At 39.7% G+C, this 18,159-nt stretch overlaps 1 protein-coding gene across 3 annotated transcripts in view; it reads left to right on the plus strand.

Moving 5' to 3' along the window:
* PARP14 (poly(ADP-ribose) polymerase family member 14) overlaps positions 1 to 18,159 on the plus strand; it is an 83,116-nt gene that overhangs the window by 60,678 nt on the left and 4,279 nt on the right. For 2 of the 3 annotated variants that reach the window (XR_005217034.1, XR_005217035.1), the window contains exons 16-17: positions 14,615 to 14,789; positions 15,113 to 16,094. Coding sequence is in view for 1 of the 3 variants with exons in the window: in XM_037836883.1 (XP_037692811.1) it covers positions 14,615 to 14,789; positions 15,113 to 15,402 (465 nt within the window). In the remaining 2 variants the exon portion in view is untranslated. Of the gene's footprint in view, positions 1 to 14,614; positions 14,790 to 15,112; positions 17,269 to 18,159 lie in introns of those variants that run through there. The other variant, XM_037836883.1, reaches the window with a different exon arrangement.

Below are 18,159 nucleotides of genomic sequence, written 5' to 3' on the forward strand. Positions count from 1 at the left end.
TTGAAGCTTTCTGTATTGGGCTTCTTAGAGTAATTGTTTTAGAAAAAGAAAAAAGGATTTAAAAAAAAAAAAGGGTCCTTCTCAGAGATCTAATGGGTTATTGAAATGCTAAGAGACAAAGCAACCAGGGCCATTAAGGAAAGGTCCACAGGGCAGAGAGATCGGCTTTTCTTTGGGATTTGCATATGCGCCTTAGGGCCTGAGCTCCGCCCTTCCCCTTTCTGTGTTCACCAGAACTCTAAAAATCCTCTGCTTTTATTTTGGAGTTTTTTGTGTTGTTTTTTTTTTTCTATTCCTGTCTCCTCTCTGCTGGGCTGGCTGCTCACAGATTCTCTGGTGTCTGGTCTCTATCTATGGTTGGAGTCTGGATCAGTAGAATGAGTTTCCGATAAGAGCAGCCACTGCAGTTCTCCCTTCTCCTTCCCGGAGCTGACAGCCCCTCCTCCCACGGGACTGAGCCTGGCAGGGAGGGGCGCGGGTCCCCTGGCCGCAAAAACTTACAGATTTCGCTGATCTCAGCAATTCGACATTTTCATGAGTGTTGTATGAAGTATGCCCAAAGACAGATTGCTCTGTAGTGTCCAGTCCACGCAGTTCCTGGCTTTCTACCTACTTTCCTGGAGGAGTAACTAAAACATACAGCTCAGCAGTCTGCCATCTTGCCCCCGCTCTCCAGGTCATTTATTTCTGCTTTAATCTTTCTCGTTTCTTTTCATCTACTGGCTTTAGGGTTAGTTTGCTGATCAATCTCTAGCCTCTTCAGCTCATTTAGGTCTTTGGTTCTAGCTCTTTCCTGCTTTTTGAGATATGCATTTAGAGCTATAAATTTCCCTCTCAGCACTGCCTTCACTGCATCCCTTAAGTTTTGATATGCTGTGTTCTCGTTTTCACTATTCTCTAGATATTTACCTATTTCTCCTGTAGTATCTTCTTTGACCCACTGGTTGTTTAGGAGTGCGTTGTTTAACATCCATTTATTTGTGAAAGATCTGGTTCATTGGTGGTTATTGATTTCTAGTTGCATTCGATTATGGTCAGAGAATGTGCTTTGAATAGTTTCAATCTTTTTAAATTTATTAAGACTTTTTTTGTGCTCCAGCATATGATCTATCTTAGAGAGTATTCCATGGGTCCTAGAGAAGAATGTATATCCTGGTACTTTGGGATGTAACAATTTATTTATGTCTGTTAAGTCCAGTTCATTTATCATATTTTTATGTTCTCAATTTCCTTATTTTTCCTCTTTCTTGTTGTTTCATCTATAGGAGATAGTGGTGTATTGACATTTCCCCCTATTATTGTAGATGTTTCTATTGCTCTCTTCAATTCAGCCAATGTTTGTCTCATGTACTTTGGAGCTCCTTGATTGGGCGCATAAACACTTATTGTTATTTCTTCTTGGTGAATTGTCCCTTTTATTAATATATAGTGTTCTTCTTTGTCTCTTTTGACATGTTTGTGTTTAAAGTCTATTTTTTTTGAAATCATCATTTTATTGAGATATATTCACATACCACGCAATCATACAAAACAAATCGTACTTTCGATTGTTTACAGTACCATTACATAGTTGTACATTCATCACCTAAATCAATCCCTGACACCTTCATTAGCACACACACAAAAATAACAAGAATAATAATTAGAGTGAAAAAGAGCAATTGAAGTAAAAAAGAACACTGGGTACCTTTGTCTGTTTGTTTCCTTCCCCTATTTTTCTACTCATCCATCCATAAACTAGACAAAGTGGAGTGTGGTCCTTATGGCTTTCCCAATACCATTGTCACCCCTCATAAGCTACATTTTTATACAACTGTCTTCGAGATTCATGGGTTCTGGGTTGTAGTTTGATAGTTTCAGGTATCCACCACCAGCTCCCCCAATTCTTTAGAACCTAAAAAGGGTTGTCTGAAGTGTGCGTAAGAGTGCCCACCAGAGTGACCTCTCAGCTCGTTTTGGAATCTCTCTGCCACTGAAGCTTATTTCATTTCCTTTCACATCCCCCTTTTGGTCAAGAAGATGTTCTCCGTCCCACGATGCTGGGTCTACATTCCTCCCCGGGAGTCATATTCTGCGTTGCCAAGGAGATTCACTCCCCTGGGTGTCTGATCCCACGTAGGGGGGAGGGCAGTGATTTCACCTTTCAAGTTGGCTTAGCCAGAGAGAGAGGGCCACATCTGAGCAACAAAGAGGCATTCAGGAGGAGACTCTTAGGCACAAATATAGGGAGGCCTAGCCTCTCCTTTGCAGCAACCGTCTTCCCAAGGGTAAAACTTATGGTAGAGGGCTCAACCCATCAAACCACCAGTCCCCTATGTCTGTGGTCATGTTAGCAACCATGGAGGTGGGGTAGGCAAATACCCCTGCATTCTCCACAGGCTCCTCAAGGGGGCACTACATCTTTTTTTTTTCCTTGTTTTTCTTCCTTTTTTTTTTTTTTTTAACTTTCCCTTCTTTTTTAAATCAACTGTATGAAAAAAAAAGTTAAAGAGAAAACAAACATACAATAAAAGAACATTTCAAAGAGACCATAACAAAGGAGTAAGAAAAAGACAACTAACCTAAGATAACTGCTTAACTTCCAACATGTTCCTACTTTACCCCAAGAAAGGCCCAAGAAAGTTACATAATATAGCAACATTTCTGTGAACTTGTTCCTACTATATCCATCAGAAATTAACAGACCATAGTCATTTCTGGGCATCCCCAGAACGTTAAATAGCTTATCTGTTCTTCTTGGATTATTGTTCCCCCTTCCTTAATTGCTCTCTACTGCTAGTTCCCCTACATTCTACATTATAAACCATTTGTTTTACATTTTTCAAAGTTCACATTAGTGGTAGCATGTAATACTTGTCTTTTTGTGCCTGGCTTATTTCGCTCAGCATTATGTCTTCAAGGTTCATCCATGTTGTCATATGTTTCACGAGATCGTTCCTTCTTACTGCCGCGTAGTATTCCATCGTGTGTATATACCACATTTTATTTATCCACTCATCTGTTGAAGGACATTTGGGTTGTTTCCATCTCTTGGCAATTGCGAATAATGCTGCTATGAACATTGGCGTGCAGATATCTGTTCGTGTCACTGCTTTCCAATCTTCCGGGTATATACCGAGAAGTGCAATCGCTGGATCGAATGGTAGCTCTATATCTAGTTTTCTAAGGAACTGCCAGACTGACTTCCAGAGTGGCTGAACCATTATACAGTCCCACCAACAATGAATAAGAGTTCCAATTTCTCCACATCCGCTCCAGCATTTGTAGTTTCCTGTTTGTTTAATGGCAGTCATTCTAACCAGTGTTAGATGGTATCTCATTGTGGTCTTAATTTGCATCTCTCTAATAGCTAGTGAAGCTGAACATTTTTTCATGTTTCTTGGCCATTTGTATTTCCTCTTCAGAGAACTGTCTTTTCATATCTTTTGCCCATTTTATAATTGGGCTGTCTGTACTATTGTCATTGAGTTGTAGGATTTCTTTGTATATGCAAGATATCAGTCTTTTGTCAGATACATGGTTTCCAAAAATTTTTTCCCATTGAGTTGGCTGCCTCTTTACCTTTTTGAGAAATTCCTTTGAGGTGCAGAAACTTCTAAGCTTGAGGAGTTCCCATTTATCTATTTTCTCTTTTGTTGCCTGTGCTTTTGGTGTAAAGTCTAGGAAGTGGCCGCCTAATACAAGGTCTTGAAGATGTTTTCCTACATTATCTTCTAGGAGTTTTATGGTACTTTCTTTTATATTGAGATCTTTGGTCCATTTTGAGTTAATTTTTGTGTAGGGGGTGAGGTAGGGGTCCTCTTTCATTCTTTTGGATATGGATATCCAACTCTCCCAGCCCCATTTGTTGAAAAGACCATTATGGCTCAGTTCAGTGACTTTGGGGGCCTTATCAAAGATCAGTCGGCCATAGATCTGAGGGTCTATCTCTGAATTCTCAATTCGATTCCATTGATCTATATGTCTATCTTTGTGCCAGTACCATGCTGTTTTGGCAACTGTGGCTTTATAATAAGCTTCAAAGTCAGGGAGTGTAAGTCCTCCCACTTCGTTTTTCTTTTTTAGAGTGTCTTTAGCAATTCGAGGCATCTTCCCTTTCCAAATAAATTTGATAACTAGCTTTTCCAAGTCTGCAAAGTAGGTTGTTGGAATTTTGATTGGGATTGCATTGAATCTGTAGATGAGTTTGGGTAGAATTGACATCTTAATGACATTTAGCCTTCCTATCCATGAACATGGAATATTTTTCCATCTTTTAAGGTCCCCTTCTATTTCTTTTAGTAGAGTTATGTAGTTTTCTTTGTATAGGTCTTTTACATCTTTGGTTAAGTTTATTCCTAGGTACTTGATTTTTTTAGTTGCTATTGAAAATGGTATCTTTTTCTTGAGTGTCTCTTCAGTTTGTTCATTTCTAGCATATAGAAACATTACTGACTTATGTGCATTAATCTTGTATCCCGCTACTTTGCTAAATTTGTTTATTAGCTCTAGTAGCTGTATCGTCGATTTCTCCGGGTTTTCTAGATATAAGATCATATCATCTGCAAACAATGACAGTTTTACTTCTTCTTTTCCAATTTGGATGCCTTTTATTTCTTTGTCTTGCCGGATTGCCCTGGCTAGCACTTCCAGCACAATGTTGAATAACAGTGGTGACAGCGGGCATCCTTGTCTTGTTCCTGATCTTAGAGGGAAGGCTTTCAGTCTCTCACCATTGAGTACTATGCTGGCTGTGGGTTTTTCATATATGCTCTTTATCATGTTGAGGAAGTTTCCTTCAATTCCTACCTTTTGAAGTGTTTTTATCAAAAACGGATGTTGGATTTTGTCAAATGCTTTTTCAGCATCTATTGAGATGATCAATTGATTTTTCCCTTTCGAGTTTTTAATGTGTTGTAATACATTGATTGTTTTTCTTATGTTGAACCATCCTTGCATGCCTGGAATGAACCCCCCTTGGTCATGGTGTATGATTTTTTTAATGTGTCTTTGGATTCGACTTGCAAGTATTTTGTTGAGGATTTTTGCATCTATATTCATTAGGGAGATTGGCCGGTAGTTTTCCTTTTTTGTAGCATCTTTGCCTGGTTTTGGTATTAGATTGATGTTAGCTTCATAAAATGAGTTAGGTAGTGTTCCATTTTCTTCAATGTTTTGAAAGAGTTTGAGTAAGATTGGTGTCAGTTCTTTCTGGAAAGTTTGGTAGAATTCCCCTGTGAAGCCATCTGGCCCTGGGCATTTATTTGTGGGAAGATTTTTGATGACTGATTGGATCTCTTTGCTTGTGATGGGTTGGTTGAGGTCTTCTATTTCTTCTCTGGTCAGTCTAGGTTGTTCATATGTTTCCAGGAAATTGTCCATTTCTTCTACATTGTCCAGTTTGTTGCCATACGGTTGTTCATAATATCCTCTTATAATTTTTTTAATTTCTTCAGGATCTGCAGTTATGTCACCTTTTTCATTCATTATTTTGTTTATATGGGTCTTCTCTCTTTTTGATTTTGTCAGTCTAGCTAGGGGCTTGTCAATATTGTTGATCTTCTCAAAGAACCAACTTTTGGTGATATTTATCCTCTCTATTGTTTTTTTGTTCTCTATGTCATTTATTTCTGCTTTAATCCTTGTTATTTCTTTTCTTCTACATGGTTTAGGATTGGTTTGCTGTTCATTTTCTAGCTTCTTCAGTTGATCCATTAGTTCTTTGATTTTGGCTCTTTCTTCCTTTTTAATATATGCGTTTAGTGCTATAAATTTCCCCCTTAGCACTGCTTTTGCTGCATCCCATAGGTTTTTGTATGTTGTGTTCTCATTTTCATTCGTCTCTATTTATTTAGCAATTTCTCTTGCTATTTCTTCTTTAACCCACTGATTGTTTAGGAGTGTGTTGTTTAACCTCCAGGTATTTGTGAATTTTCTAAGTCTCTGATGGTTATTGACTTCTAATTGTATTCCATTGTGGTCAGAGAATGTGCTTTGAATAATGTCAATCTTTTTTAATTTATTGAGGCTTGTTTTATGTCCCAGCATATGATCTATTCTGGAGAAAGTTCCGTGAGCACTAGAAAAGTATGTGTATCCTGGTGATTTGGGATGTAATGTCCTGTATATGTCTGTTAAATCTAATTCATTTATCAGATTGTTTAGGTTTTCAATTTCCTTATTGGTCTTCTGTCTGGTTGATCTATCTATAGGAGACAGTGATGTGTTGAAGTCTCCCACAATTATTGTGGAAACATCAATTGCTTCCTTTAGTTTTGCCAGTGTTTCTCTCATGTATTTTGTGGCACCTTGATTGGGTGCATAGACATTTACGATTGTTATTTCTTCTTGCTGAATTGCCCCTTTTATTAGTATGTAGTGGCCTTCTTTGTCTCTCAAAACATCCCTGCATTTGAAGTCTATTTTATCTGAGATTAATATTGCTACACCTGCTTTCTTTTGGCTGTAGCTTGCATGAAATATTTTTTTCCATCCTTTCACTTTCAGTTTCTTTGTGTCCCTGTGTCTAAGATGAGTCTCTTGTATGCAACATATTGATGGTTCATTTTTTTTGATCCATTCTGCGAATCTATATCTTTTAATTGGGGAGTTTAATCCATTTACATTCAACATTATAACCGTGAAGGCATTTCTTGAATCGGCCACCTTATCCTTTGGTTTATGTTTGCCATATTTTTCCCTCTCTCTATTAATATCCTTTATTGTACCCATACCGAATCTCTTTAGTACTGAACCTTTCTCCAAGTCTCTCTGTCCTGTCTTTGTTTCTCTGTCTGTAGGGCTCCCTTTAGTATCTCCAGTAGGGCAGGTCTCTTGTTAGCAAATTCTCTCAGCATTTGTTTGTCTGTGAAAAATTTAAGCTCTCCCTCAAATTTGAAGGAGAGCTTTGCTGGATAAAATATTCTTGGCTGGAAATTTTTCTCACTCAGAATTTTAAATATATCGTGCCACTGCCTTCTCGCCTCCATGGTGGCTGCTGAGTAGTCACTACTTAGTATGATGCTGTTTCCTTTGTATGTGGTGAATTGCTTTTCTGTTGCTGCTTTCAGAACTTGCTCCTTCTCTTCTGTGTTTGACAGTGTGATCAGTATATGTCTCGGGGTGGGTTTATTTGGATTTATTCTATTTGGAGTTCGCTGAGCATTTATGATTTGTGTATTTATGTTGTTTAGAAGATTTGGGAAGTTTTCCCCAACAATTTCTTTGAATACTCTTCCTAGACCTTTACCCTTTTCTTCCCCTTCTGGGACACCAATGAGTCTTATATTTGGACGTTTCATATTATCTATCATATCCCTGAAGTCCATTTCAATTTTTTCAATTTTTTTCCCCATTCTTTCTTTTATGCTTTCATTTTCCATTCTGTCATCTTCCAGGTCACTGATTCGTTGTTCAACTTCCTCTAGTCTTGTACTATGAGTGTCCAGAATCTTTTTAATTTGGTCAACAGTTTCTTTAATTTCCATAAGATCATCCATTTTTTTATTTAGTCTTGCAATGTCTTCTTTATGCTCTTCTAGAGTCTTCTTGATTTCCTTTATATCCCGTACTATGGTCTCATTGTTCATGTTTAGTTCTTGGAGTAGCTGCTCTAGGTGCTGTGTCTCTTCTGGTCTTTTGAGTTGGGTGCTTGGGCTTGGGTTATCCATATCGTCTGGTTTTTTCATATGCTTTATAATTTTCTGTTGTTTTTGGCCTCGTGGCATTTGCTGAACTTGATAGGGTTCTTTTAGGGTTTGTAGACCTATTGAAGTCCTTATCTCTAATTTATCAGATCTACAGCTTCGTGGAGTACACTTTCTCTAACTAACCAGCAGGTGGCGTCCACGAGCCACCTGTTCTCCACAAGCCAGTTCTCCCCTGCTTAGCCTTTTTGGTGAATGGGAGAGTGAGTCTTGTGGGGCCCAATTGGTGTACCAAGCTTGCGTGTGTAGTTGGTGTTGCCTGCCCTGTATGTGGGGCGTGTTTCTGGGCAGTCGGGAAGGGGGGGTGGCCCTAACAATCAAATCTCCCTGGTGATCCTAGAGTTTTAAAGCTGCTGCAATAGTCTAATCCTTCAGTTCAGTCCTGCCACAGTTTGTCTCTGCCACTGACCTACAAGTCCTTGGTCTTGGCGTATGGCTCCTGAGACTTGCAAGTGGGCCCCTCTTCCAGGCCGTGCACCCCGGGTCCTCTGTTGAGGGATGACTGTGCTATGTCACAGGTGAGTGCCGTCCCCCCAGGGCAGTTCTGGGCTGCTGGGCTGTGTAGGGAGGCTCCCAGTCTGCTGAAATGATGGCTGAATGGGGCTTTGTTAATTCACACTGCTCCACCTTCCCAACTCTGGGACAATCAGCTGAGGTTGCAGGGAAGGCTAATGTCCACACCCAGTTTTGTGGTGTGTTCCTGTTATTTGAAGTACTTCCGTCACACTGGGTTGTCTGGGGCAGCTCTGGGCTATGGGGCTGGCGATGGGCAGGAGTGTTTCCTGTCCACCAGGATGGTGGCTGTGAGCGGACACCCCCCTTTTCTTGGGAAGTTGTGGTGTTTAGTGAATTTTCTCAGCCACTGGATTATTGCCTTTTGTCTCAGAGCTCTCTTAGTTCTGCTCTTGACTTGACGTGCCCAAATTGAAAGTCTTTGAAGCTTTCTGTATTGGGCTTCTTAGAGTAATTGTTTTAGAAAAAGAAAAAGGAGTAAAAAAAAAAAAAAAAAGGGCCCTCCTCAGAGATCTAATGGGTTATTGAAATGCTAAGAGACAAAGCAACCAGGGCCATTAAGGTCCACAGGGCAGAGAGATCAGCTTTTCTTCGGGATTTGCATATGCGCCTCAAGGCCTGAGCTCCGCCCTTCCCCTTTCTGTGTTCACCAGAACTCCAAAAATCCTCTGCTTTTATTTTGGAGTTTTTCGTGTTTTTTTTTTTTTTCTATTCCTGTCTCCTCTCTGCTGGGTTGGCTGCTCTCAGATTCTCTGGTGTCTGGTCTCAGTCTATCTATGGTTGGAGTTTGGATCAGTAGAATGAGTTTCCAATAAGGGCTGCCACTGCAGTTCTCCCTTCTCCTTCCCGGAGCTGACAGCCCCTCCTCCCACGGGACTGATCCTGGCAGGGAGGGGCGCGGGTCCCCTGGCCGCAAAAACTTACAGATTTCGCTGATCTCAGCAGTTCGACATTTTCATGAGTGTTGTATGAAGTATGCCCAAAGACAGATTGCTCTGTGGTTTCCAGTCTACACAGTTCCTGGCTTTCTACCTACTTTCCTGGAGGAGTAACTAAAACATACAGCTCACCAGTCTGCCATCTTGCCCCGCCTCTGCCGATATCCAGCTTTATAACTTGCATTATTCACTGAAAAATACATCTGGACTGCAATTAAGTTTTAATAAAAATTGATCGGTAAGGAATGACATTTTGTTCTGTTTCTCTTATTACATTGATACTTCTGGGTAACTATAACATATTGAGCACACATATTTACCTTCACTCCCTGTAAAAACCCCACTAAAATAATAGAAAAGGGGAGTTTAAAGAAAACTTAAACCCACGAGGGTAGGAAGAATGGTAGAGATGAACAAAATTTTGGAAGCTGAAATACAGTTGGGCAAGTGGTAAAAAACTACAGACTTAAGAAAACTGAATTTGAAGCATCACAGGAAAGACGAGAAGCATCTTGATTTATGATTTCATTTTACTGGCTTAACTATAACTCTGTTGCATTATTTTAGCAGTTGTTTAGGGTTTTTGGTATACATCTTTAACTTGCCACAGTTTAACTTCAAGCGATATTATATCATTTCATGTATAATTTAAGAACCTTACAACAGCATATTTCTATTTCTCTTTTCTTGGCCTTTGTGCTGTGTTGTGACACATTCTTCTATGTATGTTATAAATCCTATACTACATTGTTATTATTTTTGTTTAAATAGTCAATTAGCTTTGAAAGATATTTAAATAAGAAAAAAAACATATATTTACTGTCCTGGTTTGCTAATGCTGCAGAATGCAAAACACCAGAGATGGACTGGCTTTTATAAAAAGGGGGTTTATTTGGCTATACAGTTACAGTCTTAAGGCCATAAAGTGTCCAAGGTAAAACATCAGTAATCAAGTACCTTCACTGGAGGATGGCCGATGGCGTCCGGAAAACCTCTGTTAGCTGGGAAGGCACGTGGCTGGCGTCTGCTCCAAAGTTCTGGTTTCAAAATGGCTTTCTCCCAGGACATTCCTCTCTAGCAAGCTTGCTCTTCTTCAAAACGTCACTCACAGCTGCACTCTGTTCAGTCTCTTTGAGTCAGCATGTTTTATATGGCTCCACTGATCAAGGCCCACCCTGAATGGGTGGGGTCACACCTCCATAGGAGTATCCCACCGAAGTCACCACCCACAGCTGGGTGGGGCACATTCCAAGCAAATCTAACCAGCACCAAAACATCTGTCCCACAAGACCACAAAGATAATGGCATTTGGGGAACACAATACATTCAAACCGGCACATTTACCCACATAGCTATCATCTCTGGTGTCCTTCATTGTTGTGTAAGTTAAAATTGCATTTGGTATCATTGTTTTTCTTCCTGAAGGATTTCCTTTAACATTTCTTGTAGTGTAGGTCTGCTGATGATGTATTATTTCTGCTTCTGTATGTCTGAAAAGTCTTTATTTCACTTGCATTTTTGAAAGATATTTTTGCTGTGTATAAAACTCTAGGATGATGTTCTTTTCCCAGCACTTCAAGATGTCAGTCCAGTCTTATTGTTTTCACTGCTTTCATGAGATGCCTGCTGTCATTCTTATCTTGTTCTGTATATAACATGCCTTTTTATGAGGGAGTCTTTTGTGATTTTCTCTTTATTAGTGACTTTAAGCAATTCAATAATGATGTTCTTTGGTGTATTTTCCTTCATTTTTCTTGTGCTTGGAGTTCATTGAGCTTCTTGGATCTGTAGGTTTATAATTTTATTCAAATTTGAAAAAAATTTTGGTCATTATTTCATCAAATATTTTTCCCTTCCTCTCCCAGTCATGTTATCACCTCATCACTACAACAGAATATTTCCATCAGGGTTTCCAGTGGCCTCCACCTTGCCAAGTCCAGTGGCCAATTCTTAGCCCTCCTTTACTCAACTGGTCTCACCGCCTGACATAATGGAGCTGTCCTTCTTCCTTGGAAACCTTTCTTCACTTGGCCTCCAGGATACTACTCTCTCTTTGATCTCACTTTACGTCACTCGTAGCTCCTTCTCAGTCGCCTCTGTGGGGCCTGCCTCATTTTTCTGATTCTGAGTGCTGGTCTGCCTCAGGGTACAGCCATTTATTTTCTCTATCTACCCTTAACACCCTAAGTCCCATGGCTTTGAATAGCATCTACACGTGTAACAATTCCCAATCTTGCATCTCCAGCTTCAGTCTCTCTCCTGAACTCCAGTCTTGTAATTCCCCTGTGATGTTTCCACTTGGTTGTCTTCTAGGCTTCTCAAAACTAACATGTCCATGTAAACTCTTGATCTCTGCCCCATTCAAAACCTACTCTTCCCTCAGTCTTCTCTATCTCATTTGTTTCCAACACAGTCTGAAGAGGAAACAGAATTCCACACTGGTGAAATGAAAGGACTGTTTCTTGGGAAGTGGGCAGGGAAGGGAACTAAAAGGGTTGTTGAGTCTCCAGAGACTAGCAACCATGGGAAGCCATTACCACGGCTAAGCCTAAAGGATCGAGGATGGAAATAATGTTCCAGAGAACCATGGAGGAGGGGCTGCCTGGTGGAGGTGCAGTAATGAAGGGGGTGGTGGTGGTGGAATACAGCCACTGGCAGTGCCTCTTTTTGGTAAAATTTATCCAGAAGCCAGCCAGGGTGATGTCATTCATGGGAGTCAGACTTCCCAGGATATAAAGCTAAGTTAGAAGACTGGGGAGTGGATCTGGGCAGAGGGTCTGTGGGGTTGGCAAACAGAACCAGGACATCAGTAAATGGCATTTCCATTCTTCCAGTTGTTCAGTGAAAACATGGAGATATCCTTGACATTTCTCTCTCTCACTCCCTGTTAAGTCCATCAACAAATCCTGTTGGCTTTACTTTAAAAATATATCCAGAATCTGGCCACTTCTCACCACCCAAACTACCTCCCTAGTTTAAAACACTGTCTGCATTCTCCTCTACTATTGCAATAGCCTCCTAATTGGCCTCCCTTGCTTCTTCACAGTCAACTCCCTATGCCTGGAATACTTGTCCCATAGGGAATTCATTGCATGGCTCATTCCTTCATTTCCTTTAGGTCTCAGCTCAAATGTTGCCTTATCATTTGAGGCATTTCCTGACCCTGTCTCACATCCCATTACTCTATCCTTTAACTCTATTCTTCTCAGCACTTATCACCACCTGACATATTTATTGGTTTATTATCTATCTCCACCTACCCTTCCCGTCCCCCATGAAAAACAGCTTGAAAACAAAGACATTGTTTTGTTGACTGCTATATCTCCAGCACCTTTAGATGGTGCTAGGTAATTAGCAGAGGCCCAATAAATATTTGTTGAACTAATTAATTATAAAATAGTACATGTTCACTACAAAAGAGTGATAGTACAAAAAGATAAAAAGAAGTAAATATTACCTGCAACTCAGCAGGTGATCTTCTTAGGTTCAATTAAACATTCAGACTCACAAAACTACCATAGGTTATGCTTGGCAACAGATTCATCTAGAAAGATAAAGGCCAAGTAAGACAGCTTGCCATCAGGGCAGTGTCAAGCATTCCTTTTCAGTGAGAGTCCCTGCAGCAATCCATGCATCTGTCCAGGAATTAGTCTGTCTGGCTCTTCAGGTCACAGCTCAGGTGCAGGGAGATAAGATCCACACTGAGCAGGTTCAGGAAATCCTCATGTGCCACATGAGCCAGTATCTCTTGAGCCAATTCCATGGGCAAAGTTTTTAGGATCTCCACAAGGGACCTGCCCAGTTACAAGAATCACTGAACTCAGGAAAACTCAAAGCTATGGCTTCCTTCCAGGTATTTAAAGTTCTAGTCCAGATGAAGTTTACCAGTCAGGGTCATTTTTGCCATAAGCAATCTTACCTAGTAACATAGTTGAATTTTACTCTCATCAGGTTTCCAGAGGAACAGAGCTAGGGAGTTAACCAAAGGTCAGATTCTTATGCAGAAGGGGAAGGGATTTTGTTAACTCCTTAAAAACACCATCTACAGTCCCTAGTAATGAGATAACCATTGTTAACAATTTGGTTTGTAGCTTTCTGAGATTTTTTGTTGTGTGTATGTAACTTTTTTTTACCAAAATGAATCGTGCTACACGTGTTGTTGTTTTAGGAATTTTCTTTGCTTAATTTATTGTGGATGTCTTTGTAAGTCAATAGACAAAGATCTATATAGTCATTTTTGTTAAATATGGATTGCATTCTTAAGAAAGATTTATGTTTTATTTAATTTTTTATAATACATTTTTCTTTAAATAAATGAAAAATTTTTGATTTGAGTTTTTTAATAAAGATTTAAAATGAGGGATTAGAGACCTAAATTAGTAAGATAAAGTAAGAACTAAGAATCAGAAAATAAATAAGAGGGGTGGGAAAAAAGACTAAAAAATTAAGAATGATTTTCAAGCTACATAAGAAGAAATGTTGACCCTTTTAAAAAATGAGTAAAATAAATAAAATTTAAGTAAGTAGAAACAAAAGGTAAGTAAGAATTTTGAAGATTAGAAACTTAGCTATAGGTAAAGAATAAAAAGGGAAAATAATTTAAAAAATCACAAATGAGATATATGATAATGCTAAGACTTTAAACTAGAGGGTAAATTGTATCTTAATTAAAAATTGGAAACCCAAAACTGAAAAAAAGAACCAGTTCAAGGCTGGTGATGTTAGAACTGAGAGTTCTCGGAGATAGAAAAAGATTCTGACAACATGGATCTTTTACCCTGGGGTCTCCAGCCACCCACACCCATTACTCATTCCTTCCCAGGACAGCCTTTTGAAACTGCCACTACTTGGTGACTAGGGGAGTTCAGAAGCTGATCTGCAATCCAGGATCCAAGGAGTTTCCACCACAGCCTTGGAGGCCACTGCCCAAGCTATATGGTCAAAGCATGACCACTTTGGTCCACAACCCACCAAGGTTTGAGCTCCACACTTCCAACTGGACCAGAGATCATTTTTCATTAATTAATTTCCTTCTTGCCTAGACACTCTAGAGGTTCTCTCAGTGTCAGAGCATGGTTAGGTAAACCAGAATCCCAGAAGGACTGAGGGGTAGAGGGACAAAATGGCAGAGGGTACAAGCCTAGCAACAGGAGCAGTTACTGAAGTTCAGGTAAAAAGCAGGAGTTGGAGAGGCTGAGTTGGCAGAGTTCACATAACAAGTACTTAAGATCCTAAACATTCTTTGCTCCCAAGTGACATATACAAAATGCTAAAGTTAAGCCATTATCCTTCCCAAGGCCCATTTTTCAAAAACGCTGTGTCTAAAGATACTTCTGAATGCAGAAAACTGCCACCTGGCATTGAATTTACTGTTCATTGTAATTTTTATTTTTGACAAATAGTGGTCATGTTTCAGTTGCTGTGTCTTGGCAAGTGTTCTTCTCAATGGCAGAATATTTTTCTTTTTTTAATTTACAGATTGAGAGGGTCCAGAATCCAGATCTCTGGAATAGCTACCAGGCAAAGAAAAAAATCATGGATGCCAAGAATAGCCAGACACAAAATGAGAAGTTCCTTTTCCATGGGACAGATGCGTCTTCATTGCCACATGTCAACACAAACGGCTTTAACCGCAGTTATGCAGGAAAGAATGGTAAGGAAGTAGGAAGTAAGAACGGTAAGGAGTAATCTGGCTGCACTGAATGAGGTGTTAGCCATGAGAAGAATGCAAGCTGGCTAGGGACTGCGGATTGCTTTGTGTTCCCTCATGGATGGTGGCCATGTTGCAGCCAAAGTTTTAGGTTAGGTCTCACTATGTTTCATCCCAGAGTGAACACACTGGCCTTCTGAGGTGGAAGAATTGATTTTCAAGTATTAAAAAAAAAAAAAATTTTAAAGAGGTTCCAAAGATAAGAACATTCCTGTCAAATTACACACTAAGTTGAAATTCTTTAAAATGTTTTTTTCTCTTCACAGCTGTGGCATTTGGAAAAGGAACCTATTTTGCTGTCCATGCCAGTTATTCTGCCAATGATACATACTCCAGACCAGATGGAAATGGGAAAAAATATATGTATTATGTGAGAGTACTTACTGGAATCTATACGCTTGGAAATCACAGCTTAATTGTGCCTCCTTCAAAGAACCCTCAAAATCCTACTGACCTGTATGACACTGTTACAGATAATTTGCAAAATCCAAGTTTATTTGTAGTATTTTATGACTACCAGGCTTACCCAGAGTACCTCATTACTTTTAAACGATAACATTTTGGTGTCCTTCCCAAAAGACATTATTCATCTATACATATCTAGTTGTAAAACAAGTTTTAGTTTTTTGTTTTCTCTTAACAGTTCTTCGTCACTGTGAAAGTAGAGTTTCTTCATCTTCTGTCTCATCGTCTGGAATGAACCTATCTTGAGAGCAAATAAATTTGAGAATTTAACTCATATAACTTAATCACATCTGTGTGTAAACATCTTTGGACACCACTCCGTAGAAGATAAGAATAGGTTTATAGTTTCAGGAAACAGAGAATAACATTAATCTTAAAGGCTGAGGGCACAGCTATTTAATTTCAGCTGCCCCCGAAGGATCACGTCAGGATGTCGTATCACTGTGAGGAGAACGGTATTACTCCGTGGGTAATATTTCTCAGGGCACAATGGTGTCTATTCTTGTTTTTATCCCCGGACCGAAGACCTTGCCTGATGTGCAGTGGATGTTCCATTACGATAAAATGATTAACAAAGAAAAAGCCTGGTTGGACCTCTACCCAAAGTAGGAACCATCTCTTCAACATCCTAGACTTACTGGCACTTTGCTTCCAACTGAACAAGGTTCCATGACAGGGAGCTTCCTTCTTCATGAACCAGCCCATGATATGTAGATAACTCCAGTCAGAGCTCTGGGATCACAGTGCGCAACTCCAAGGGCTGTGATTCAGCTTGTGGTCTAGGTGAGTAGTATCCCATGGACTTGTGCAGTGCAGCAGCCCCAGCTTCAATTGCCAGAAGGCCTTTTTAATTGATGAATCAAGTTCTGACTTATAACTTTTACTCATTCATCTTACTTCTGCCCCGTGAAAACAAATGGACAATGCTGTCTGCATCTTCAGTGTTGAAAACCTTCTACTCTTTTAAGCTTAAATGAACTCTGAGGTTATTAAATAGCATATTTTCCTTGGCAGCCTAGATTTTGATGATTTTAGGGCCTTGTGTATAAATAAACCAAAGGAATTAAGCAGTCACATTTCTAATTTGCTAATTCAGTATCTTGTTATTGGTCAAGGAAAGGCAAGTTGGCTTTTTTTTTTTAATTCTCTAGGTAAATTTCAGGTTCAGACATCATTTATGATCACCTAGGTTATGCCAGGTAGTGTAATAGCTGCATTCACATACAACACTATTTTATTCTCCCAAACAATCCTGTGCAGCAAGAATTATATCCCCATTTTAAAGTTGAGAAAACTGATACTCTGAGCCAGCAACTGAACCAGGTCCTTGTGACATCAGACCCTTCACTCTGCCCCCTACAGCACATGGCTTCTAGGCTAATGCTGCTGATTCAGGAACATCTCAGACAATTTGTGAATTACCTTCATAGTTCCTTTTCCTTCTGGCTTTGGTTTCCATTTAGAGTCTTTTCGTTCAACTCTGTAGGCCAAGAGGCCAGAGATAATCCTCACGTGGCACCAGTGTAGATGGGGCCCTCTGACACTAGGGCCTTGGAGGATTAAGGTGCTCTTCCCTGCTACAGGGAATACCACGTGCATGTCAAGTGGAGGAGGTGGAGGGAGCCACAGCTGCTGCTTCATTAACACAGACATCTTACAGTTTCTCCTGTTGCTGTTTGATTTTTAAGTGTATTGCCAAAGGTTCCCTGTTGCTTAGCAGTGGCCAGCACTGAACTCAGTATTGACAATGAATGTTAGAAATTGGAATAGAAAAAGAGAAACCTGCTTTTTGATTTGCCTTTGTCCTCCAGTGGTTTGGTTAACTCAGGGCAAGGTTGAATATCAAGGTGTACTGCACTTAAGTGTAATGATCCGGTAAGTAACTGTTACAGTTATCTTTAATCTAAAGAAATATATCATTTTCCTCCAATTTTGAATAAAATGCTTGAAAATGTCATTCAGTGATAAACGTTTTTATCCTAAGAAATAAATACAGGGGAGGTGGATAAACACAGGCCACTGGTAATAAAAGACCACAATTAAACATGACAGCATCAAGAAATCTTCACAGTATTAATATTCCACTGAAAATTATAGGAAGGGAAACAGTACAGATTTTGTTCAATGAATCTGAAGGGCAAATCAACCCCTAAAGTAGCCCCTGCTCAAATAAACCCAGCTGGGCCTGTTGATGGTCTATGCCAGGGTCAGAGATTCTGAAACTTTTTGTATATTTGAGTCACCTGAGATGATGACTGAACCTGTAAGTTTGGCCCCATCCCCAAAGAGTCAGATTCTGTAGCTCTAGAGTCATGCCCAGGAGTCTGCCTTTTCAATAAACACCTTAATGACTGATATTTCTGATAACCCAAACCTTAGTAGGCCTTGGGCACTTTTGCCTTTGTGGACCTCTTCCCCCATTAAAAAAATATATGTATGTATGTGTGTGTGTGTATTTTATAACTGTTGATACAAAGACAAATGTAATCAAGACTGGATAAATTCTTTTTTTTTTTTTCCTGATTTTAAAAGGAAGCATTTTTGTGGATTCCTAAAAGCATCATGGGCCCTAGCCACTGTGTCAACTGTTTCTAATGGATAAGTCAGCCCTGCTGATACCTTGATACTGTGAAGCTGGGTGTACGGCTGGCTTGTATTCTACAACCCCCTTGGCCTTTGGGGAATCAAAGTATTTATTTAATAATTGATTTCACTTACTCAGGAATGTTCATTTGTGAAATGTAGGATGAAAGTCTATCTTGGTGGTTGATGGCCTTCTCCTTTCATTATCTTTTCTCATTCTCAGAATTCCCCTTTGCAGGTAGCCAGGATCTCTTGCTATTCTGTA

Source organism: Choloepus didactylus, chromosome 1 (genome assembly GCF_015220235.1).
Source record: "Choloepus didactylus isolate mChoDid1 chromosome 1, mChoDid1.pri, whole genome shotgun sequence".
NCBI lineage: Eukaryota > Metazoa > Chordata > Mammalia > Pilosa > Megalonychidae > Choloepus > Choloepus didactylus.